We start from the raw sequence: 26,897 nt of genomic DNA on the forward strand, positions 1-26,897 counted from the left end.
TGTGCACCATTTTAATCACTTCCTCTCCCTCTGCCCTGCATTCCAGAGGACCTTAAAAACTTGTTGACACCTGTTTGGTGTTTTAAAAAACATCAAGTTCAACAGGTGCTTGTGGGATCCAAAGTATTTAAGGGAGCAGGCTGGCAAAAAACTGTCATCTTCAAACCTAAGTCAAGTGAAGTTGCTAAAAGCAGCGTAATCAAACTGCAAAGGCAAACGTAACATCCGTTTTTCTTTATTTGCATGCCTCAGAATTCACTTTTTTGCCATTTGCCTTGACTGGCAAACTTTAATGCCAATCTTTTGAGGCTTCTTTACACAATACAGAAGCCAGTATTTGTAGCATGGAGTGAACTGACTGGAAATATTGAATTAAATTCACTGCATGCACCAGTGCCTCCAGAGAAGGCCCTCTTCAGCGCTTGGGCATAGCTGCCCAGGATTTTGCAAGCTTACGATGTGCTGTACCATGCACAGCACTGTGAAGTTGGGAGTGAAAGTCATGACAGAGTTGAAGCAGATCCAAAAGTAACCCTTCCTGCTCACCTGCCCCATCTACAGAGAAATCCCTTTGCAAGTCATTCCTGTTCTTCACAGATTTTCAGCACCTGTTCCTATTTGCTACCACTTTTAGCTCCAGGCTAAACAGATGCCGTCCACTACTCTGCCTAGGACCAGGCTTGGGCATCATTCAGGGCAGTATCTACATGGGACCAAAGACAACACAAAATTAGCCACCCACGCTGCAAAACATATTCAGCTGCTGATGCTTCACCCATACAGCAACACCCCATTCTACAATTGCTATTTTGACCTGATTGCTGACAAATCCTGGGTGACCTGGGGGTGGGGGGCTGGCAGGGAGAGACTTAGTGCTAATAAAAAATAATCTTGCAAAGTAATTGAGAAGGGACAAGGAAACAGAGACAAGGGATTATCTTTGAAACATTTTCTGCCTGCACATTCACTTTGGGGAAGTTTATGGTAAGAATGGATGAATGAATTTCTTGTTTTAGTCTTAGTTAAGTAAAACATGCAGATATTTTCAGGATTAAGAAAGCTCATTAAAGTATCTCAAACTTTTATCCCTTAAAAAAAGGCTATTTTTTTCAAATACAGTTAGTTTCACTATCTGCTAATTAACAAGTTACTGCAAATGTGTTACTATGGATCTCTTTGGAAATTTCATTAAGTGTTTGCCACAGTTTCTCATAAAATCACAATGATTCTTCATTTTTCATCTTAAGTGTTCTGCTTAGCTAGTTACAGGCACGAAGCTTCCTTATTTCATGCTTCTGCACCCTGAAATACCCATCAAAAGGCTAAAGTATCTATCTCCCCAAAACTCAGTGACAGTTCTTCACAAAGCAAAGCAGTCTGCCTTTCCAAGCCTCATTAATCTGTTTGAGCTGCCACAGCCAAGAGCTAAAGGGAAAAGCAGAGGAAACTTCAATTGGAAAATATTTTGACATAATTGACCCAAATGACAAACTAAGCTTAAGCACATGTCAACCACAGGGAGCGGTACAAAAGCATCGGCAGGGTGATACAGGAAGTTAAATCAAGCCAAGGTGAAGTCAGAGGTCTGAGAACAGTGTATATTTTTGTAATTACTGTTAATTGAAAAAAAAAGTAAAGATTCCTTCAGCCCAAGCTCTTATGTAACATCAAATAAAACGTCAGGAATATTTTCCAACTCCCCCCCCCCATACTTGGAGCTCCTAACCACTGTAAAAAGAGTATTTTAGAGCAGTATAGTACACATCATGTGTGCTGTTGGTTTACTTGGTGTTCACATTCTTCAACACTACTTACTGTCACGGGTGGGTTTGAGTTGTTCCATTTTGGTGGGTTTTTTTTTTAAGTATTGCTTCATCATGTTTACAACAATTAGTGTGTCTCAGCTGCATTCCAAGGGGTTTAACTTTTGGAGGTCTAAATTTTCTGAAAATTTAAGCTGGGTTTTGTCACTATCACTAAGTGAGTTTTTGCCTTAGTTGTTATTTTAAACAGACAAATATTAAAAAGCACAAAGCAGCAAAAGGAAAAATGATGCTTCCGAAACCACTACAAGCACATAGAAGTTACATAATTTTTCTTGTTACTTATTGTGTAAACTCAGGTAATCTCCTTGTTGGACAGAAAACAGAACTTAAAATCCCCTGTTGTTATAATCCTGAGCAAAACCCTCCAGAAATTAGCAGAAAGTCTCTGTCTGGTTTTAGCAGGCTGACTAAGTAGAAAGTAATGCAATGGAGGAATACCATCAACATACATCCCCTCTAGTACGCAGCATCCTAGGCTTATGGGCAATTCAAGGGCCAAAAGGATTTTCCAATCCTCATGACCCTTATGGGACCATCAGCTAAGGAACGCATTATAACTGGGTGATGGAGCTGATCTGGGTAGGTACTGTAATGGTGCCTCCCAGCCTAACAGCATAACAGCAAACTTCACTGTTTATTTTGAAAGAGGTTACAAATAAAAAAGCACAATGGTTTTCTTATTTAGTAGTAAAGCTAATTACCTACATACCACAATACTAAGAGAGAAAAAAACAACCCACAGAAATTCTCTGCAAGTTGCTTCCCAGAAAAGCAACAGAAAATCCGTGAAGTAATATTCATTAGATTCTTAGTGCAACACAATGATACAGGATTTCCTAAATATAAAATTTAAAAAGGAAAAAAGAAATATGCAAGAGGACAGTCATAACAAGCTACAAGACCAATGCAGATATAATTATCTACGCCATGCAGCAAGACACGGACGTTTCTTCCCAAAATATTCTTACATCATCACCACAAAATCTTAGTGGTCTAATCAACATACACCTCGAAAAAAGCAGCCAGTCAAAGCCGACCCTAAGTGCAGAAACTGTCAAAACAGTTCAGAGATACCACCACATAAACAATCAAAAGAAGGAAAAAAACCCCACGGAAATAACACAGTGACAAAGGATTTCGTTTTCTTCATGTTCAATTTCAGAAAGCTAGATGACATCTAAAGCAAAAATGCCACAGAGACAGTTGTATATAACAGAGGTGTCATCAGGCTGGCAGAGGCTGAAAATTATATTCCCTGTTCTATTAATATTGATAGGTCCAGTACGTGTATATAATTTTCTTTTCCTATTAGTAAAGGAAATGCATAAAACACATTTCAGAAGGAAATTACAAACTTTGGGGAGAGCATAAAAGGAGTGTGAAGAAGTACAAAAGTGCACAGAAGGCTGACTGAAATAAGAATTCAACCAGATGAAAAACTATTGACAAGTCAAGACTGACGTTCAATCCTGAAGAATGAAAAAAAATCCTAATTCATTCCTTCGCACAGTCTTATACTCGCTTGTGTCTGTGACTGCAAAACACTCAAAACCCTCCAAGAAGTTGAAAACAATTCAGTTGTCTTTTTGTAACTGAGGTTTGTGAAGAAGCAAATAATCAAGATAACCACTAAAACCCTGAAAAGCCTCAATGCTCAAGAGATTTAGAAAGAGGGGTGGCGGGAGGAAGCAGGAAGAGCCATCCCCTGGAAAGCACTTGACAATGTCCTCCCCAGTAAATTTAGCAGATATATTGTATTAGAGACAAAGAAAGTCAAATGAAAGAATAAAAATAACTAATTCCCCTTAGGAATCCTATGAATCCAAGATTGCTTTGTAAAATAAACCAACTGCTTTTCTCTGGAAAAGCAAAAGGTCACCAATCTCGGTGAAAATATAGCTATAAAAAGTTTTGGCCAAATATCAAAGAGCATGTGTACAAAAGGGCCACATTCACTGTTAACACTAACCATTCAAACTTCACAATAGATTTCAGGAGAGAACAGGATGCAACGTCAAACATCTGTTACCACGTTATTTTGTTCAGCTCCTCTGCCCAGAAATTACATCTAGACTTTGCCCATCTTCCAAATCTTAATTAGAGGTAAATCAGACACGGGGCTGGAGGCTGTGCCATTTTGACCATGCTTCATACAACACCGTAACAACCAGCCATGCCCAAGACACACGGAAATGTCACGTTTTAACAGGTTACATATAACCCAGCTGAAGTATCTCATTTAACAAAGTCAGCAGTCCAAACTACACAGACATTGCATAGACATGTCTGGAAAATAGTGCAAAGCCTTCCTGGAGCCAGGCTGGGGCAAGGGTGATACCTGTTACACCCACGCAGGACAGCCAACTTAAGACAAGTGGAGTACGTTCAGCACTTAAGAGAGCTGGAGCCCGTGAATCTTAAATGTAATGTGCAGACATAATAGGTCCATCTTCCAAAAATCACTGGACCAAGTAAGCACTGCATGTAATGTACTCAATTTCCTCTCCGTTTTCAGACACAGGGAGAGACAGCATCCAGCAGCAGGCTTCCCATAGCTACAGCTATGTCTCCTGTCTGCAGTCTGTTCTCAACAAGGACCCAGGAACCTGAGCCACCTGAACTATCCTGAAATAGTACACGTTGTGCAGGCTGTACACCAGACACTTTTCATCAAAGTTACTTATTTGGTGCAGGAAATACTGGAATGAAAATGCAAGTCTGAAAAGTAAATTATCAAGAAACACACTTCTATTTCAAAAAGCCTGATATCAGTTCCAGGGACAGATATTTGAGACAATGTAGAGAACAGGAAAATTAATAGGACTATAAGCAAGAAAAGAAAAATCCCCTCTCTCAAAAAAAACCCAACCCAACAAACAACCACCACCAAAAAATCACATATTGATATACTTTGGACTTATTGCAGGAACACATGCAATGGAAATTAATTCGTGCCTGTTGTGCTTTAAGTGCTACAGACAATGATGTTTAACACATTTAGTACATGATGGATGTTGCCTTTTCTGTCCAGGAAGCAAATGTGAAGTCAGAGAAAGTGGGCTATGTTCCTTTCCTGGAGTCAACATATCCAAGGCTGGACATGCTCCAGAGATGTGCTTCTTGAAACATCTGTACATTGAATATTTGACCAGTTCCAGGCAAAGGGATTTAAACCGACAGGGAATAAAAGGCCGTTTTCCCAAGCCAGCCTCTTCTGCTACAGCTTGTCAATAACAAGGAGGTTTGCACTACCAGAACTCCACTCTGAAGAAACGCTGCATTACTGTACAAAAGCATTTCATATCAGCGCACCTTCAGCTAGATACCTCCTATTCAGCATGAGCCATCTTTTACTTCCGGACAATTAATTGCATTAGTAAAAATGTCCGAAATAGCTAAGCAGCCAGCAACTTAGCTTAATTTTTAAAGTTTTAACTTTTTTTTCAGACTGTTACCTTTTTCCTCCACCCTCTCAGGCATCAGTGCTTTGGGCAAAACAAAGAAGAAATGTTTTCTTTGAAGCAGTGTAGGAGGAAAAGGTTAACTTGTTTACCAGTAATTCTGGAGTACAAAGAACTACTTTGTCTTTATGGAAGAGGCAGTAAAGGTGGTGTTTCTTAAGGGCTGAGCTTTCCAAGGCTGCTTTTGTTGATGTGACCATGACCCAGAGGCCTGTCTGCAATACCGGATAGCAAGGGCAATAAAGGGTTCTGGCTTCAAGGTCAGTGCAACTGCCTCTGCTCCCAGAGAGGCCAGGATCCAGAGCTACAGTTACAGTCTGTCTGAAAGGACAGGCAGAGGAAGAAGCTGTGTAGAAACTAACACAGAAGGCTTTGTGAGTAAGGAGATGGTCAACAGACAAGAGTAGGTGATCTTACTGCTGAGAAGGAGATACTTCTAAAATACTTAAACAAATGTTTTTTCTTGCACTTCATTAACATTCTGACACAGCTGCAAGACTACCCCATGTGGAATCACTCTGCTATCTCTTTTTTCTTCCTATGCATTGAAGCTCAGCATTATTATTAAATAACTTCCATTCATGTATTTTCCATACAAGCCACAGTAATCAATTACATTGATTCATAGACAATGAAATCCAAAATTCTTCTACACTTGAAGTGTTTCTTAATGCTGATAGAATATTCCACTTATCCAAGAGTACTCCAGATATAACTGATTTTGCAAACTTTCTAAAAACTGATGAAGTAGAACTCTTTCCCCTAGAAAAAGGCAATTAAGGCAAGAAAAATCTGTAATGAAACGTGAACAGTAAGACAAAAGGAAGTGACTTTCCTGAGGAATGAAAAGGCATGTTAAGAGATGAGATAATACTTCCATGAAAGCAATTACTACAGTAAGACAAGCTACCCACTATGCAGAGTTGTATTTTATTTATACTGCTTTAAGAATTTCATTGTTTCCATTTTAAAATATTTTAAATAATGCCAATAATTAAGATGCCACTATACAGCTTACCTACCCATCCAACATATACTTTCAGTGCTGTGATGAAATAAATAGTATTTTTTTAAAAAACATATATAAGAAAGAACTAGTCCTTTTCATAAGAAAACACAAACCTGACTTGGTATTTACGAGGTGTTTGCTGTAGCATATATAACAGTCAGAAACACTAAGAGACACTGGATTCTAACATTGGAAATAAGTAAATCATCAATTGTTATGCAGGAGTTAACAAAAGGTAAGACTAAATGGCCTACCTTCACTGCCAAGAAGTTGAGACCACTTTCATGAGCCAAAGCTTTTGCTATCATTGTTTTTGAGCACCCAGGAGGTCCGTAAAGCAGCACACCTTTTGGAGGCTGAATCCCCATTCGGATAAAGGAGTCAGGATGTTTGCGAGGCCATTCTACTGCCTGCTTCAATTTCAGCTTGACATCTTCTAGTCCTCCTATGTCTGACCAGGATACCTGCAAAGCAGACCATTTTGCTGAATTCAGACAACGGACAAAAGTACTAAAACAGAAAAAAAAGAAAAAGAAAACAACAAAACTGCTCTGTAGGATGAATGTGTATGCATTGTAATGCATTAATGTATTTAAGTTGGTTTTGATGAGTCACTTCAATAAGCCTATTAATAATCGCTTCTTGTTTAGAAAAAAGTCACACAAAATAAAAAGGGATTAGACTTGCTTATATGCTGGAGAATGTAGGTAAAATACTTTGTATCTGCTTCAAAAGTAGATCACTAGCAAAGTCACAATTCAATTCCCTTGGTTTTATTAATGCGATACTGATGCAGAATTTGTAAATTACTTTGATTTCTTCCCTGAAGGAAAGCACTGTATGAGCTCAAGCTGTATCACTCCCATGTAGGACTTGGGCACTGGAAATCTGACTAGAAGCTTGAGAACAAACAATCCTCCAAACAGGGAAATATCTACAGAAAAGAAAAAGCACACCAAAAAAAAGGGACACTCAAACCCAGCTGCAGTTAAAAAACAACTGCAGTTAAATTTGCTCTGGTGAAGAAGACCCAAGACAGCTTGTCAGGCATACGTCGGGACAGAACTAACATGTCCTATCCAAAAGGGCAGATGGGTCTAAAACCTGCTACACTCCTCCCCGCACCACTGTCAACAACCCTGAGACTTTTCCCCACATCCCCCAGCCTGTTCCTCATACTGTCACCATCCACTTCAAGTATTAAAAATGACAAGAGGCACCTAAATCAAATGGTCTGCTGCCTATAAAACACTCTTCCAAAAATTTACTAGTCATAAATCACCCTTTAGCTCTGGAAAGTCAGCTACACTTGAGAGTCAAGCAGAGTATTACTACGAGGCAACGTATCGCCTTTCTCCTGACTTGAAAACTGGCGTCACTCCTGACTTGTCCATATTGCTGTTTTCCTGATACCCGTACACAGAGCGGAAACTAAAAGTAGATAGTCCCTGAAAGAGGCAATTTGGTCTACTATTGAAGTGGAAGAAAAGAGCATTTGGATGTGGTGCAAGCACTTTCGCATAAGACCAAGCTAACTGCAAACCAAATAAAACTTCCCCTTGATTGTCAGTCTTGGACATAGAAGAAAATTACAAAGACAGCAGAGAGCAAACAGCAAAGATCAATATGCATGGGGCAACACCTCAGAAATACTCTGAGTTTAAAGGCTAACTGGCAGGTAAGGAGCTGCCAGTCTGCTGTCTATAGAACATTATCTCTCTCACACCAGGAATATGTTACAGGAACTCCAGAAAAAAAACACCCCGACTCTTTCTTTTTCTTAGTGACCAACAGCTTCCAGTTCTTTAATAATAACTTTATAGGCCTGGAGAAGCATGAAATATGTAGAGCTGATCACTACTGCCTACTAAGAAGGATCTGAGAGAGCAGGGGGATCTACCAAAGGCAGGATTCCCTTATTGAAAAAAAGAAAACCAGAAAAAAGTTCAGTAAAGGTCAGAGCAAAGTGAAGACTGAATCAGACACAGCAGAGTATCCCAGTGGCACGGCGGGGAAAGGATTTTAGCAGGGGCATTACCGAAGCAGCATGCCACTTCTGGTAACGTGTAAGCCAACGTCTGCAGCCTGCCAATATTCCCTTCTGAAGCGCTGCTTCATGCCACAAGCAAGACGAACTGCACAAACTGGATCAGAAGAAAAAGAAAGTGTATGAGTTCAACAAAAACAGTAAAGGGAGAAACTCCACAACACTGTGGAAAGGAAGAGGGAAACAAGAGCATGAATTCCTAGCACCCGACTGAGCTAGGTATCTTGGGCTACCACCACAGTCAAAAGAGGGAGAAAGACTTCACAGAGAAATTCAGCTATAGTGCAAACTCTCCTTCAGAAGTCAGACAGGAGGTCTCACACCCAGTTTCTCTCTCTTCCCTTTAGAGGGAATAATTGGACATCTCCTTGCCGGATAAGCGCTTAAAGATCAGGAAGAATTCTCCCTTCCTGAATTTTCACAATAAAATGCAGATTTTTAATTACAATGAAGCAAACATACAAGTTCATAAAAAGTGAAGATGTGTCAGATACCTCACTTGCATCTTGCCACATGCATGCAAACCACCCCTTTTCATTCACATTTCATGCCTGAGTAACATAATTAAACTCAGGACCGTTAGTCCCAGTCTTCCCTTATTCTAAAGGCTGATGTTTCTGAGACAAATCCGAAACAGTGTCAGTGTTTTACATCTGCTTTTAAAATCATGCATTAGCTATCCCTACAACCTTTAATTCTACCTAGCAGCTCTGTAAACTGCACAGAACTGAAACTTGGCACATTTAACTTTTTCTTAGGGAAGAAGACATATAACATAAGCTTATTCTAATTTCTCAGTATCAGTTCTTACTCATATGTGGTAAAGCATGGACTAGTCACTCCTTTCATCACATCTTTCTATATAGACAATGATTTTGACAAATGTGAACAAGAACTTCTTAATTAAGCCATCAGGAATTCCCTATAACTTTCAGCAAGAGAAGACACAATCCATTAGTGGTACTTTGCACACATACAATAAGCCAAGGAAAAACCACCTCAGCGTTACTTTTACCTTCCTGCAAATATTCAGACTATTGCACAACTCTTCTGAGGCATTATTCAAATGATTTTTCAGACCCACTACATGTCATTTAACATCAACACAAGTGATGTAATTATACAGAGAAGCTGAAGGAGGGCCACCTTACATGAAGGGTTTTTTTAGTAATCTGTAGATTTATTCTGATTTTGCTTACATTTAAAATCAGGAAAGGGAAGAAAGGGAGACAACTAGGTCACGACATTCCAACAGGGCTACTAAATGTGAATCTGCCTGTTAGGAGTTTAAAAAGAAAACAATTAACCAGTCAAAAATTTAGTTAACTTTTTAGGATTTCTATAATACAAGGTGTGGAATTCAAGCAACAATGTTATTAAAGGCAAAAATAGCTAATAAAACACTATCTTCACATTCTGGTCAAGTCTTAAACAAAACACGGCAGTGGGCTTCCTCATTTCAAATGGATATAGAGATAAAGAGGGGGTGGGGGTCGGTCACCAAAAACAAAACACTCAAAAGTAAGAACTCTTCTAGATTCATATAAGCTTGGAAGAACTAGGTGGATTGTTTTTGCACACAAATCCTTGGTAACTTCCCCACTGCAAAGAACACAAATTTTACTGTGCACATTCGGACAGCTAGCTCCATCTTTCACCTGCACACGAACTCAAAGGAAAGGTCTTGCCACATAAGTGATGTAGTGTGATACCCTGTCACTGTGGAAATGGTTTTAAAGGCTAGCCTTGGGGCTAAGCCTACACATACAAAGACAGTGCTCTGCTACAGTGTGTAAGACACCAAGATTTTATTACTGCTGTAATCTTTAGCTCTCCCCAGGTCAACAGAGCTTAGAATGCAACGCAGAGCAGCAACTCCCCAGAGATTGTTAAGCAGCAGCAATAAAGAAATAAAGCAGACATGCAAAGGATGTCTCATCCAGAACCTTTTGGCTGCAAAGACGCAAATCTGAGTGTTGAATTACAGTAAAGGGAGTGAAACAAGCAAGCAAAACCCGTAACACTATACAAAAATTTCAGGAAGACCCATAGGAGAGGGAGGAACAGCAACTACAGTGCAACTCTCAAAAGAACTGAAATATTAACTTCCTGATTTATAACGTGCATCACCTCTTCCCTAAATCCCTGCTGCAGAAAAAGCAGCCTTCTAAAAAGGTTGTAACACATAGCAAAGTTCAAGAAAGGTTCTGTAAAAGCCGAAACCAAGATGCTACACGGAACCAGGCAGCAAGTATTTTGTGTTTGCCTTGGTCACAAACAACACTCACTGCAATCTAGGCACAAGTGGAAGGACAAAAGAATGCAGAAAGCAGGAACACAAAAAAAGCATATGGTGGCACCTCTGCCTCCAGTGGCTCCTCCTGCACACCACCTCTCCTTCAGTCTACCACCCCAAATTCACTTCATTTTGGCTGTTTTCCCCACAAAATTTCCAAGTAATTTTGAATATCCTTGGAACAGAAAGAGCTCAAGTTATGTCAACAACAAAAAACCCTAATAGCTAGCTTGTCACACAGCACTTTTCACAAGCAGACTACAAAGCATCTATCAAGGTTACCAAATAACCTCAGACACCAACAAGTGACTTGCTCGAGGCCACCCGAACAAGTCACTTCTAATACCTGTTCTTTAGCTACTACCCCACATACACATGTAACGAGTTTTTCCCAGGTTTTAAATATGACAAAAGCCTGCAACAGAGCAGTTTAGCCTACTGCTTTTCTGAACAGCCAAGTAACTAGCATTCAATTCTGGGACCTAAAAAGCAAAGACTGATTTGAAAACTAAACTTTCTTTATAGCCTACTCAAAGTTCCACAGATTTCAGAGAACAAGCTCTGTGTTGATGAAACAATTTGGACTTCATGGTAAAACAAGTATTTATTTTCATTAAGTATCAGAAGTGATACTATCTTCAAAAAAGCCACAGCGCATAAATGGCAAAGGTGTCATGACTATAAGGGAAGAAGCCCTTTAACAAAATTAATTTACTTGTGGCTTTATTTAGAATTCTTCTCATTCAGTTGACACATAGCTACTGCAAAGCAATGAAATATGAAAAAAATAATCTGAAAATCAGAAAGTTAAAAATCAGAAAAGTCTCCGTTTAATTCACTATGTACATCAGTGGTTTTACTTGTAACTAACTGCATAGCTCAAAAGCTCCGTCCATACTAAGGGGGCTGCCAAGTGAGTAATACACCTGCAATAAAGAGCAAAAAAGCTGATATTATTAAGGTAGCTCAGACTTCTGACTTCTCCATGGAAAAAATCTCATAGCTGACCATTTAGTGTTTGAAGTTATTTTTAGCAAGGATTTTTTAGATGACAAACAATGTTAAGGTCAGACTTCAAAACATAAAGGAATGTAACCCCTGATTCTCTAACAAAGTTATACACAATTAACTATCTAGCTGGATAGCTTCTGGGGCAAGGAGAGCAGGGGAAGGAAAGCCTATCCTTACAGACCGAAAGGATCTGGAGATTAATTAATACAGGATGATTGTAAAAAGATACATTAGCCAGGAAAAACTTGTTGTGTTGTGTTTTGTTTTAGGTATCTTCAAGAAGGCTGGACTCCCATCTGGTTCAGGCTTTCTGTTTCTTTTTTTGTTTCCTGCACAACCAGCTATAATTTTTACATTTTGATAAGAATACAAGAAAAGCTGTCAGGGTAAGGCAGTTTCTGTTGGTATAAATTACTGCAGAGCCCATAAGTAACAGTACACCATGACCAACAGCCAATTAAGTAAAATGCTGAATGGGTAAGCGGCCCAAGTCCATGGACTGAAAGCGCTGGAGTGAAATGAAGGATGAATTAGTAAAGAGGAAGAATTTATAGAAATTACTACTATTAGCATCAGTTCTACGACAAGCAAGTAACTTTATGGTTTCCCACAGCAGTAAACATTCAAGCATAACAATATTAAACAGCAAAGCATTCTAGGACACAGCATCGTCAACATAAGATGATGCAACTAATTAATGGTTCTGCAGTTGTAGTCATTTAGCTTCCTGGATACCTGTTTTCTACTGAAAACAAGTACTTCAGCATCCAAATAATTGCAAACGTTAGCACAAACACACAACTTCAAACACAGCAGTTAAAAACACAACTTCAATCAGAGAAGCAAAAATAAGTCTGTAAAATTAATTAACATATCAAGAAATCATTACCAGAAGCATGCAACACAAAACGTTGCATACTCCTCTTAAAAAAAAGCTATCCAAGGAATTAGAATCTGCATTACATTTTCTGCTACAATCTGTGTTCCAAACAACAAATCAACCATGTAAACTGTCTGGGTAACAGTAGATTAAGTGCTAAGTGACTGGCACTCAAGACACTAACAATCAGGTGAGAATAAGATATACTTATTTGACAATAAAGAGCAAATTACACTAACCTGAGTTTAATAACAACAGATATTTTTTTTTTATTTCTTTGTGCAGTGGTAATGCAGTGGTAATTACAGTGGTAAATGTTTTTAAAATAGCTACACCACACTGAAGTACAGGAATGAGTTTCAGATGTTTGTAAGTGTTCCTGCATCACATCCCAAGCCCCCAGCAAGCAACCTTAACCAGGGAGCTTCAGTATGGATTCCCGTGGATTGCTTCCCCTGCACTGCCATCCTGGCCACCTAGCCACAGCATAACCAAACTCCTTCAACTAACCCATGGACTTGAGCTGACTTACAGCACTTCCCCAACATAAATACAAATGGTAATGGAGTAATTAGCCTTGAGGGGTACGGTAGCGGTACAACAGTGCTGGATTTACACTACTGTGACTTTCATGGACAGCTGTTCAGTACCTCCAGCTATTCAGACTGCTTCTGAGTATGCACAGGTACCTTCATTTTGTAAGCTAGTAGCTCTGCACCCTAAAATAAGGGTTAAACTAAATGCCAGCACCTCCTTTGGTAGATGATGTGCACGGACACAAAATCTGTTGCATCCAGTACTTTAGATTCCACTCAGCCCAGGGAGATAAACTGAAATTCACCCTATAACTTCACAGAATATGCATTATTTTGTAAAAATGTAGGTCCAAAGGAATCTGCACTGTGTCATTATCTTCCCTTCAATAAAGGAATGAATTTCAGCAGTATGCCAGTGACCCAGCTACTGTTTAACTAATAAAAACAAGTAACAATCAAGGAAGAATTGTGTCCAGTTCTGGGTTCCCCAGTTCAAGAGAGACAGGGAACTAATGGAAAGGGTCCAGCGGAGGGCTACAAAGACGATGAGGGGACTGCAGCATCTCCCTTATGAGGAAAGGCTGAGACAGCTGGGCCTGCTTCACCTGGAGAGGATCTTAACAATGTCTACAAATATCTTAAAGGGTGAGTGTCAGGAGGACAGGGCCAGGCTCTTTTCAGTGGTGCCCAGCAACAGGACAAGGAGAACGGGCACAAACTGCTGCTCAGGAAGTTCCAACTGCATACGAGGAAGATCTTCTTTACCTTGAGGGTGACAGAGCACTGGAAGAGGCTGCCCAGAGAGGTTGTGGAGTCTCCTTCTCTGGAGAAAACCTTCCTGGACACAATTCTGTGCCACCTCTTTTAGGAGACCCTGCTTTAGCAGGGGTTGGACTAGATGATCTCCAGAGGTCCCTTCCAACCCTGACGATTCTGTGAAGCCACTGGCAGGATGGTTTAGCAGACAACAGATGCCCAAGTAGTAGGTTGACTTGGATTCAGAACAGATCTCCTGCACTACCTGAAACCTTGCTTCTATCAGTCTTTATTGTGCTGTTTAGCAGCATTCCACCTGGCTCCAGATGGGCTGGTGTGTCTGAAAGGCACAGCATAGTCACAGTGATGTGAGCCCAAGAGCCAGTAGCACAATAAACAACGAAAGAATTAGTAACTCTAGTTCTCAGTGGAACTACTTAGCCCTTGCGGATATTGATGCAACTACACCATTTCTAGGAAAAGCTGTCTGGGGCCAGCAAAGGCATTTCCACCCACCACTTCACTGCACAGCATGGACTCTTAACAAGCCAAGTGTGATATCCGAACTGGCTGTGTGCAGCGTCCTGTTCGCAGATTTTATTTCCCATTCCTATAGTTTGGGAATAAGGGTCTACAGTTGTGCAATCTAACTCCCAGATGACTCATCTTCATGCAATGAGACATAAATGTTTTCTTCTAGGGCTTGGGGAGCTGCTGAGAAACACCAGCACAACTGCTCGCAGAGTCAAGATTTAGTAAGATTAAATACATTTTCTTTTGCTGAATCTTCTTAAGCCAGATCAGCATTTTCTTAAACCAAACCAGTTCCCCAGTCCAATTTATGTTGTGTCTGCCACTGAATGACTATGAATACACTGAGAGGGCAGTGAGCAGTGTAAAGATGAACCTGGCACTGTCAGAACTGTTCATATAATGACAGTCCCTGGCAGGTAATGGCTTGGCAGTGATAACCTACCTACAGTATCTAATTCTACACTAAGATAAAACCACGTAATGCCACTGAAGACATTCAGGTCACAGCAGTATGAACTGCATGTAGAATTAGTCAACTGCTCTACATAAAACCACAGCAATCAATCTCTTCACAGCTTTGTTTCAACATACTTTGGTTACAAATGCTAACAGTTGGTTTCTACTTAGGTCTGTCTGCTTACAAAAGGCACCAGCTTTCACAGCTGTTCAGGGGCTGCTTTGAGCAGACACCTTAAGATTTTTATTCCACTAACCCACTCAAAAAGTAAAACTACAGATCAGGAGATATGCTCCTGCACTACCAACTCTTCCTAAAGCATTAGGAACTTAAGCTTCTGTAAATGGCTCTTCAAAATTATAATTAAACAAATACGCCAATAAAAAGATGATGCACAACATTTATTAGTAACTTAAGGCTTCCACTTCACAAAATTCCTCTCTTGGTAGGGCACTTCAATGCCTAACTGCAACTCTTAACATAGCTCTAACAATGTTGCTAGTTTATTGTAAAAAAAACTTACTTTTGGCACATCAACTGCCACCTCCCTCATGGCACTGGGCCTGACATCATTCATCCCTTGCAGGAAGTCATTGAAAGCAATCATCACTGACCCAGCCACCTCGTTGTCTATTAGGTTAGGTCTTTTCCCCACTGCTCTCCGCAATGCATACAAACCTATTAAAAACAAAAAAAAACCCCATGAAAATGTGTAGATTTCCTCATGGTTCTCACAAACATAAATTGTACAACACACACAGCAGCACCAGAAAGGAAACGATGTTCAGAAGACTGTCTCAGCGCTGGGCCTTCACTAGGTCAAAGAACACGCAAGACACTTCTGATGAGAGAGCGAGAGAAAGGGGATTTAATGACCACAGAAAGAATATAAACTAAATCTGTTCCACAAGACAGAATCAAACAGCCTTGCCCGTGTTCCTGGAGATGAAGCCAAGACGGCAAAACCTTCAAATGTCCATACATCGATCCACACACGTTTTGAAACCACAGAGGAAGAGGGATAACTCATATTAAATATTAAATCAGCTCACATAAGAAATCCACAACCTTCTCCATTCCCCTATTATTAGGGCTGTGTTTTCCAAGCTGCTCTTAAAAACAAACTGATGAGATTTCTTTTTCTTTCATTGGAACCCTATTTTGCTACCTAGTAAGATGCCAGATAAAGAAAAAACCATGTATTTGCAACAAACATTCCCTGGAACACTCAATAGCTCTTCACTCCCTTCAGCTATCACACTTTTCAAATGCAGGCATAGCTTTTACCTTCTCCTTTGTTTGGCCAAATCACTCACATACAATACCTATAAATCTTGACACTAATTCCTAGCTTCACCCTATAATTCAATCCCTCAAAAGCCACACAAGTCCCACCCACTCACACATCAATATATCAATACTCCTCAGGCAGGACCAAGTAACTCTGCGGCTCCCAGGCATTCCCCAGAGAGAACAACTATGGTCCCCGTTGTGTAAGATGCCCAGAAGTATCACTCTGTTTTCCCACTCCATAATTATGCTTTTTAATGTCTAATATTGAGTTCTACTGCTTCCATTTCCAATCCTGTTCTGTGAACTTAAACTGTTAAATATGTCATTTAATATATTATTACCTGACGATGAGTATAATCTTATATACAGGTATACACATATGCAGATATGTAGTATCTGCTGTTGTGTGTTACAAAGAAAATAAGGCAGTTAGTATGACACCAGTTCACCTTGCATGATCATGAAAAGACACGTATTTGTTAAATCTTTTCTATATTTAAACAAACAAAACATCAATTAGTGCTACATGAAAGGGCAATAAAAGGGATAAGCCATTTCTGAAAATAGACATAGTTTTAACTTTCAGCGGATTGTTGTCTTTTTTTCTACAGAGGTACTGGTAGATGCAGACATGCAAAGTTTCTGACAATGACAGGAATTCTGTATTTCCTACAATATATACAACGTGTGAAGAGATATTATATCTCCCCTGTGAAGCAGTACAGCTGGTGTCTCTCCATAAACTGCCAATTATGGCAGAGTCTGAGCACCTGCATTCAATACCCAGGCTCTTAATATAATAATGGAGGAAAAAAAAAAAAAAAAAAAAAAAGGGAAGAAAAAAAAGTTTGTAATTCAGGTTTCCCCTTGCACAGAACATCCAGAACTAATAAGATATATAAATAAAAACATTCCATGAGGCCAAGGAGAAAATGAAAATCTGGTCACCAGAGGACAGGTATAAAATATAAGTGACTCATTTTAACAACGCAGACAATTTTCACGTTATTCCTCCCCCACTTCTTCCTTCCTCTGAAACAGTTCATTTTAAGCAAACAAAAAACTTAAGCAAGACAACATAGATTCACACACACACACACACAGAGAGACAGAGATTAAAAATTTACATCCAAGCAAATAACAAACTCAACAACTTATTCTAGTGTCATTGCAGTTAACATTTTGGGGGGTGGGAGCAGGTATGGGGGTTGAGTCCTACATTTTCTTTTTTGTAATGTCAATTCACACGGCACACCCACTTTAAAAAATATATGAAAGAATAAATAACTTGGCATGAAATTAAGTCATAGAGACAGCAAGTAACTGATAAAGAACTGTTCATTTCTACACTTATCTACTACATCAGGTACCAGTTTAGCCCAGTGCTCATTTCATATATTTTAACCATGTCGTGGTTATCTTTTTTTCATGACATGAGGAATTTTTAAAAACAGACTTATTTTAACAATTGAGAGAGAACAGCACATAAAAATGCCCAAGGAGAATACCACTCTTAAGGATCATTACTGCCAGCACTACTAGGAGTACAAATGAAATTTCAGTCCTCAGCAGTGGGTTTGAAACGCAACAGCCTTGATCCAGAACAGGAATAAAGAGGTCACAGCTTTCCAAACAAAGCCTGAATTCATTTCAGTATGTGCACGCACACACCACTGCACAGGTCAGCATTTAATTGAAACAATGTTTTACATTAAAACAATAATAAAAAACAGATTGAAAAAGAAAGCATGATTCTTCCTGTTTCCTCCTGTTATCACAATCATTCTTTCCTGCACTTCAGATTGACCTCTAACCGGGGGTGGGGTGGGGGTGGGGGAGGTCTTATTAACAGGAGAAGGATACAGCCAGTGGCTTGCCAGAGACAGAAAAACACATCCTTGTCTCAAGACACTGAAAGATGTATTTAAGGTAAGGAAACACAAGGCAGGGTACAAAACACGCTGCTAGAAGCATAGGGAAAGGAGGTGAAACACTATGGCAAACCCAAGTTTATCACTACAGATAATGTTATAATGCAGATAAACTGAAGATTCAGACATAGTACCTCAGAAAACATTCAGCACCTCATCTTAGCTATTGCGTATCTTTCGCATGGGAATGTTTTGGTCTGAGTATATGTCACTGCTGTAAACTGACTGAGCACTGCATTTGTTTCAGCTTTGCTTGCTCTTTTTCAGGTGCCACTTCATTCTTAAGGATTAATGAGTATCAATAGCGTTTTGGCCATGAAAGACAAGGCGCAGAAGTGGGCAAGTAGGTTTTTACTGTTTTATTCCAGAACGACTCCCACGTGAGGGGAGGAAGAACACCAACATATGGTCAGTGGGACTGTTTGCACAGACATGTGCTACCTATTTCTGGTAAAGGGATACACAACTGGTCCCTGGGACTACCTTATGCAGAGCAGAAACTTAACTTGGAAGGCAGCCTTTGCAATAGTGAGCAACACTGATTCTCAGTGGAGTATAAATGGAAAATCCCAGTTAAAAAAAAAAATATTAAAAGAAACAAGCATAGTAAGTCATCCATGATTACAAACAATGGAAAATAAACAATTTGTTCCAGTCCAGCAACTGTGTGCTCTACCTCACCAATTCATCCTGTCTGTCTAGAACATAGGAAACTAAGTGGACAGAGGGGAAGAAAACAGCAGAACGCCCTGTCCTGGTACAGATGATCCTTCTTTGGTACCAAGCTATGCATGAGGTCGGTAGCATTGTTTCCCTCTAAGATTTTCTTGCTCATAGCTTGGCTAAGTGTTGGCACATTAGATCATAATCACAAACAGCCTAAAAATAGACTCCTTGACACTTCTATATTTTTCAGAGTCTGTGTATAATTATACACTACTGTAAATAATAGAAAGCATCCACTCAAAACAAGGAATGTATGCACTGTAGGTTTTCAAAAACAGAATACACACAACACTTGAGAAAATGAACTGAACAAAACAAAATTGTTATCATGCATCTTTCACTACCCATCAGCTGTTTATTCTGCAAATCCATCTTGCCTGGACTTTCTCTACCAGAATTGTAAAACAAGAATTTGTAAGTAGCTTCAAAGAAATTGTAATCGTCTTGTAAGACTGTTTGCAAAAGGAAATGTTTTCTTCTTTCCCTACTAATCTGACATTCCCCCCCCCCCCCAAATAATTATGGCCAAACCTAGAAGAGACATACCATTTCTTCTTGCAACAGCTGTCAGATCCAACATGATACTCTCCTGCCTGCATGGCTTGCAGTGGAATTCTCAACAGCTTGTGGAAAGATGTCAGCTTCCTAATGGCACTGGATGGGGCACTCTACTTCTAGATCTTTACATACTTTAATTCAAAATTTAACAGTTTTAAGCATAAAAAGTATTTCATGTAACTTAAAAACAATTTTGAAATTTAGAAACCATAAGAGGAGCATACCTGACTTCACAGGGCAATGGATAGAAGTTATTCCAGTGTAAAATATTTCTGAGATTAGGAGCTCTTCTGCTTTCTATCTAGCATTTTTAATCAGCATGGCTTTCTGCACTCATGCATGACAACAATCTCACAATTAGTAGGAAATCTTTTACTGAACTTCAAGTATCATATACTACAAAACGCATGTATTCCTGAATATGAGTTTATAGCATTTCATTACAGCAAGATACTGGACAGTCAAATCCAAAAGAAAAATAATAGAGAACATTTATGTATGCATGCTGTTTGCAGTTATACGTAAATACACAATAATACAGACAAAGCCTGTTTGCCCAGTGGATGGAAGCCTGACCATTACCTGGTAAGGACCACTGCTGCACTGAGAATGTCCCACAAACTCTTCCTCACCTCTTCAGTCAACCTTTCACCCTATGCAGACCCTGCAAACCAGCTCTCCTACCCACCCATCACGGTCAGACAGCAATAGGTAATAACAAGAGCAGCTGCCACAGCCAGTGAGGGACAGTGGGGATGTGTTTAGGCAAAGGTTCTTTTTCCCTTTACTCCCCACGTAACGGAAGAGCAGCACCAGGCAAGCACCTGATGTTTGTGGGGCTCTAGGCAAGCTTTCCTCCGACCTGGGCAGGAACCACCACACACAACAGCTGAAAAACTCAGATGCGTTCTTCTATTTGCATCCCAATAAACTTCTACGGTTTGGAAGGGTGCGTGGTTTGTTTGGGATTTGTTTTGTTTTGGGGGGGTTTTTGGCTGGTTTATTTTGGTTTTTCTTTTTTTTTTTTTCCTCCCCAATGTAAGTAAGTATGGAATCAAACATACCAATAAATTTACCAAGGAATAAAATAAAAAAAAAATATCCATGGACCAGACTCCTATAAATATATTTTTAAACTTAATTAATTTTTATTTACTCTGTACATAAAATGCATGCCTATTTAGAAAAAAATTCACAAACCAGAAACTCTTACTTTTGCTCTGGAAATGGTATTCTGCAATATGTCTTTAGCAACCCAGCACTATACGGGAAAATCCCTGAAGAACTTTCATATGCTGTTTGCACAGGAAAGATAATGCCCTTAAATCCCTTGTAACCATAACGTTGCAAATTCACTCAGCTAACCTGAGCACTAATCTACTGTAGGGATTACGTGCACGATTTATAGTCCTTCGTGCAGAGCTCTGGCATTTGCTGGAACATGTCTATGGACCTGACTAAAGTTGCTGAGAGGTATGACAGGGGAGGGAAAGGAAGGAAGGAAGGAGGAACTGTATTTTCAAAACTTCTTTCATACAGGAAACAGTTTATTCACAGATCAGGTACACACACACCATTTATCCTAAGACAATGACAACAGCAGGAAATAAGGAATATAAGACTGCCTGTTTCTAGCCTGCCTTCATACATAAATGTTCTTAAGCTATGGTTAGTCATACGCGTGTTAGAAGAAAAATAAGGACTGCCAGGCTACCAGTTTAGCAAGGGCAGAAAGACAAGAAGCAACAGTTAGTCGCTAAACGCCAGTCTAATTGTAATTAGGAACATTGTCAAGTCAGAATACAGCTAAAGTCAGGAGACCTACAAAAACTTGGCCTGAAAATATTTAAGCTTTGTCCCCCAATAGTGTCTATTCATTTACATACAAAAGCCTACTGCTAACTGATTTCACTCCCGCAGAACCTAACACAGACATACCAATTAAGGTAGATTTCACCAGAGGACCTTTTATGAGTTTTTATCAAATAAACAAAACAAACCTAAGACTACTTTCAGATTCTGTTTACTATTATATATTCCAGGAAAACATTTTACCTGAGGCCTGAGAGCAAGTCAGAAGACACTAACCTTTTCTCCTATAGTATCATTTCTACACAAATAGCTTGTCTGAAGTATAGCTGATGCTAGCTTATTCAGAAAAAATAGCACAGCTATGGAAAACATCATTTTTTATTCAGATACTGGAAAAGCTTGCAACTTTGCAACCTAAAGATGAACATCTACTCTAATTGGGTTAGTTTAGATCTTTCTAAAGCCAACAGAGCAAGACAAAGTGACACGAATCACAACATGATCAGTCCTTCCCTATGCACTACGAGGGGAACAAAACTCCTACAGATTTTTAGTACAGGAAGAACTGCACTTCAAATGTATTTGAAACCGAGTCTGTTACCATTGCTGTTCAAGTTACATTTGAAACCAGACTCCACAGAAAAACTGGAAAAAAATAATGCATACCAATTGTTACACAGAGATGACACTGTACTTGAGCTCTAGATGTTCCCATATTACAGTCACTCAAATGTAAAAGCACACCAACTGATCAAACAAAATTTGAACAGAACTAAGGCAAGAAGTGTTAACTAATATTCAGAAGATATCCAAAACCAGAAACACAACTGTGTCAGATGAAATTCTGCCTAAAGCAAGACAAAGTGGCATAAATAAATATCAGATACATCATAAAAAAAACCCCAAAGAGAACAATGAAAAATTATTGCTTTCCAAAGCCAAAAAAAGTTACTAAAGGCTTCTTAAAATGTAATACACCTTTCAAATGAGTAACTTCCCAAAAATTATGCCTATATCTTGGAGAAAAAAAAAAATAGGTTTAGTCCAAACATATAATTCCAATTCATAACTAGAGCCTGCTCCAGAACCAGGAAACAGAATAACTTTCTGAATCATCTGCAGTAATTTAATGCTAGGCTAGGAGGGCAGCAGTGAACACGAACTCTGTTAGTACAAGAAAAACACTGCAGTGCTTGCATGATGACCAGCATGTGAACATGTGTGTGGACAGCATGTCAACAGTGAGCGTGGTTAGCCTACTTCAGCTAGCAGGAGGTGGAAAATGAGAAAAGACGTGATGCGAGAAGAAGAAGGAAGTGTGTAAGTCTGCACAATGTCTTTCAGTTAGCAAAATGCCAGTTAAGATGAATGACTGTGTAAAGCATGTTGTATCACCAAGAAGTCCACAGATTAGCCAAACCTTTCTCAGAGATTAAAGGTCAGGAAGTTGTCTTCAGTTCTCTGATGTGCAAAACCTTTAAAGTTAACACAGGGAAGCAAGCAGCTCGGATCACTGTAGAAAAAACCCAAACCTATAGGATAATTTAAAGATAGTGGACTACAGTGTCTTCAAAAATCAGTTTAGTCTTGGTTAAACCCCTTTCACTCATTCAAAGGTACTATACAGAGAGGTGAGGATTTCTCCTGTTGCTAGAGGAATAACATTGCCTGGCACAAAACTCTCATCCAGCTTCACATCCAGGGAGCTGAAGCACCTGACTAGCAGCACACCACTCCTGTCAACGTGACTTAGAGCTGGGTTACCGACATTGTGTTGATTCCCAGGTCTAGAAAATAAACAGGGACGACACAGAACTGTCTGCTCGCACCGCAGCTCAGCCAACGACCCAGCCTAAGACATTATCTGTCCTATATTTGTTCTGTTCTTAAGTAAAATGACATAATGCTAAATTTTCAGGATCCGCAAGCTGAGGAATGACATTCTGACTGCCATTTCACTGGTGTGCACAGGTAGGGCTGCACCAACACAGGCTACTCTGGTGTCCCTCTCACTTCAAACCAAACAACTTGTTTTGGGGCTGACCCTCCAACCCATTCAAGTAGAAGCTTCTATGTGCATTGCCACACACGAACATTATTTCTTCTGTACCACTCAAGCTGCAGAAGCAAGACCACAGCGTCTATCTGCCATGAAAGTTAATTTAAAATATTAGCGACCGTTACTGATCAACCCTTCTGAAAATATTCTTTATTTCCTGTTTTTATAAACATCAGCAGACAGAATGGGATGTGCTTTAAACAGATTAAGTACTCAACCAACAAATGTGTATATGAAGTCAGCAACCCCATCATCCAATTAACTTCAAGCCAGTTTCAGATAAAAGCACACTTAAAATTAGTTACGATGAAAACCAAAAGTTCACACGCCCTGACTGCAGTAAGTACAACTCTCCATACAAAAACAAAACTCAAGCACCATTACAAAACAAACAAAAAAACCCCAAAAATTTTATGTAAGAAAAACAACTACAGAAATAACTATGGAAAAAAAATAACTACAACTACAACTAAGCACAACTGTAACATGCACCAGTGTCTCTTCAAAGAGGCAAACAGAGCAAGACATTTTCTCTCTGGATACAAAGACAACTTGCAGTAAAGAAACATCTGCGCACTCAGCATATGTAGAGACACAGGGTAAAAAAAAAACAGATTTAAAAATTTTGCAATCACATCAGAATGACACTGAACCCAAGTAGAAAGGTGAGAATCTAATGCTATGCAGCTAAAATAACACAATTTTTGTGGAATCTGAGGAAAGTAATTGAACTATTTTAAATGTTTAAGACAGAAGTTCTAAAACCAATTCTGACTTTGTCTTTGCCTTAGAAGATATTGGGGGGAGGAAATCCTAAGAAAGAGGGCAAGGATCCCACGGACAAGAATAAGGTCAACACACTCCACCCAGTCTCAAGCATGTTCAGTCAAGCCACTCAGCAGCATCCAGATGTAGCCACTTCTGCATGAAAGCCACCATTCTGAGTTAGTGCTCTAAGAAACAATCAAAAAACATGTTGCAGTCTAAGTCCAAAAAAAGCCACATCGCTTTGTTATGTATACATGCAAGCAAGGACTCATTTATTCATAACCTGTTAAGACGGCAAACTAGGTCAATTGCTTTGGTTTAAAAACAGCTTCTATGCTAAGGATCCAACTTTAAAATCACAGAACACAGCATTAACATAAATCTTGGTCTTCTTGCACCATAAATTAGTATGATGGAACACAGTGTCAGAAAACTCAATTGCTCCAATCCAAAAATTAACTTGTAGCTTTACTTCTGTATTACATCTGGACTTTTCAGTGCACTTCAAAATCCAGTGTTCTGCCATCTCTGCAAAAATCCCTCAACTTCATAAGAATACATTTTTTGGCATTGACCATCTGACCATACATATTCTTAATATTCCCCACAAAACCCATATTTTCTACACAACCTTTTCATAAAAAGGCACACAGCCTTTCCCACCTCATTTTGCATGTCCCATGGGAATCAGTATTCAGTTAGAGAATGCAATAGCAGATCGTTTGCAACAGCACAGTTTCAATCTTTTTCTATGCTACACAAAAAAACCAACCAAACAAAACATCAAAACCAAAAACAACATAGACATGGTATCTTCAGTCGCTTTCCATAAAGGAATAAATAACTATAGCACATCAAGCAGTGTTTTCTCTTTAAAACCTTTAACTGCAACCAGTTAATTTGAAAACAAATCAAAAAGCACCTTGCAGAACAAATTATCCCATTGCCTTGGTCACCAACAGCCTTTGTCAAAATCTACACTTTCAATAGTGTCTCGGCCCACGTTCCCAAACTTGGCATTATAACCCAAGTAAAATATTTCCATTTATTGTACACCCCAGCAGAACTCGGGTCCAAATCATGTTGGGAAAGGTTCAGACTGAACCTTTATGGCTTGACTTAAAGAAAGGACAGATATTTTTGATGCCCAGACACTAGACTGTTTCATCAAGACTGTGTCTGAGCTGAAACGAAGAGCTCAGATTTGAGATGCAAGGCTGAGAAGCCACGTATTGAACGCAGCATTTGTCTAAGTGAAATACCAGTCAGAGGCAGGTCCTCAGGGTGCACAGAGACCCACTGTTAATCACATTAGCCCAAACGGCTCACGTTTCCTGCAGGTGGCCAGGCTACCAAAACTGCAGAAGCTGGGGGGGGGGGGGGGGGGGGGGCGGGGGGGGGAGGGGCGGGGCAGAATTCACATAGGTCTAACAGAAACATTCCTGGGTTTTAGGAGAATTTCTTTCCCCATCAATTACAGGGGAAAACAAAAAACCTTCAACTGCCTATTTTTTATTATTATTTTTCTTTTTAATGCAAGTGAATTGATGAAATTCTTTTTTGAGTTGTAAAAGATACAGCAGGAAATTTCTCGGCTCCAACAAAAGCCAAGTACAGTATCCCCCTAAATAACTTATACTTTTACAGATCTAATATCTATATATAATCAATATAAAGAATCATCATATATAAAATCCAATAAAGAACATCCTAGCTGTATTATTCATCAGAACACAAGGGTAATAGAAGGGCTGAATGAATACCACAGACAGTAAGATCTTCAAACAAGACCCTTAAAATTATGAAAGAAAGACGACAGACCATATCATATGTCTATGCAAGTAGCTTCACAGATTCAGTAGAGTAATGCTGATTCACACTGGTCAAATATGTAGCTCAGTTTCTTATTTCTGCAACATTTTTTGGAACAGCCAGCTCAAGCCACTGAACAGTTACAACCCTGAAGACTAAGTAAGGTGATACCTTAAACTATTACAATCAGGTAATTTTTTTTTTAAAAAAAAAAACACACCCCCAAAAAAATCCGAACTGATGCAAAACAAAGCAATTAGTGCTTCTTTCACAGAAGTCTCAAAGCTTCAGTGGTTGCAATGCAACATCATCACTGGAACCAAACAGATGTTATTACAAGACAGACCACTATTTAAACACAGACATTTGTTCTTCCTCTCCTCATGATGCTATCTTATCACAGTCCAAGTGTTTTATATCAGCACACTGAAATTATGTGTAATGAACACGGATGTTGAAGATAAATTCTAAGAGTTACAAAGCAAATACTTCCTTTCTCTGTAAACAATATGACTGAACCCACTTCTTGAAGAAATCAAGCTATATTTATATTCACCCTCTTGAAATGCTACAGGCAGCCATAGAAGGATAAGTTTATAATAAATTGCTATATTTGGAAACCTTTGTTGCTAAGCATCTTCTAACATTCAGTACAGTTTATACCATTCATGGCTCTGCTACATAATTAACATTTCGTGTGTTTTAAAAAAATAAAAAGTGCAGTGCTTATCTTTGTTGTTAAATTAAAACCATTATAATGTTTTAGGGAATTAATAAAACTCTGTGTGGCCAATTAATTAAAGCAGAAGCAATACGATTGCAGGGGCATACAAACACTGGCATTATATGCAAGGATATAGCAGTGCCTATCTTCTAGACATTGCCTCCGCTTGAGACAAAACAATTCAGAAGGCAGCTGTTCACACTAAAAGGTAGTCCACTAAATGATTTAGGACATAGTAGACCTCTCCCAGTCTTAAGAATATGACTATGACTTTCTCAGCTGCACACATAACTAAGCCCTTTTCTTGTCAAGAATTCTGTGCATGTGAAACCCTCCGAAGGCACTCAAGTCCTCAAGAATCTACCATGAGGAGCCCATTGCAAGCTGATGCCCACAGGATA

General features: G+C 39.3%; 1 protein-coding gene across 5 annotated transcripts in view; it reads right to left on the minus strand.

Moving 5' to 3' along the window:
- The window catches only part of AFG2A (AFG2 AAA ATPase homolog A), a 205,071-nt gene that overhangs the window by 162,002 nt on the left and 16,172 nt on the right, over positions 1-26,897 (minus strand). For all 5 annotated transcript variants that reach the window (XR_008819656.1, XM_056325750.1, XM_056325772.1 and 2 more), the window contains exons 10-11: positions 15,337-15,491; positions 6,551-6,760 (exon numbers count right to left, since the gene is read on the minus strand). Coding sequence is in view for 4 of the 5 variants with exons in the window: in XM_056325750.1 (XP_056181725.1) it covers positions 6,551-6,760; positions 15,337-15,491 (365 nt within the window). In the remaining variant the exon portion in view is untranslated. The remainder of the gene's footprint in view (positions 1-6,550; positions 6,761-15,336; positions 15,492-26,897) is intronic.

The sequence above is a fragment of the Falco biarmicus genome, chromosome 1 (genome assembly GCF_023638135.1).
Source record: "Falco biarmicus isolate bFalBia1 chromosome 1, bFalBia1.pri, whole genome shotgun sequence".
NCBI classification, from domain to species: domain Eukaryota; kingdom Metazoa; phylum Chordata; class Aves; order Falconiformes; family Falconidae; genus Falco; species Falco biarmicus.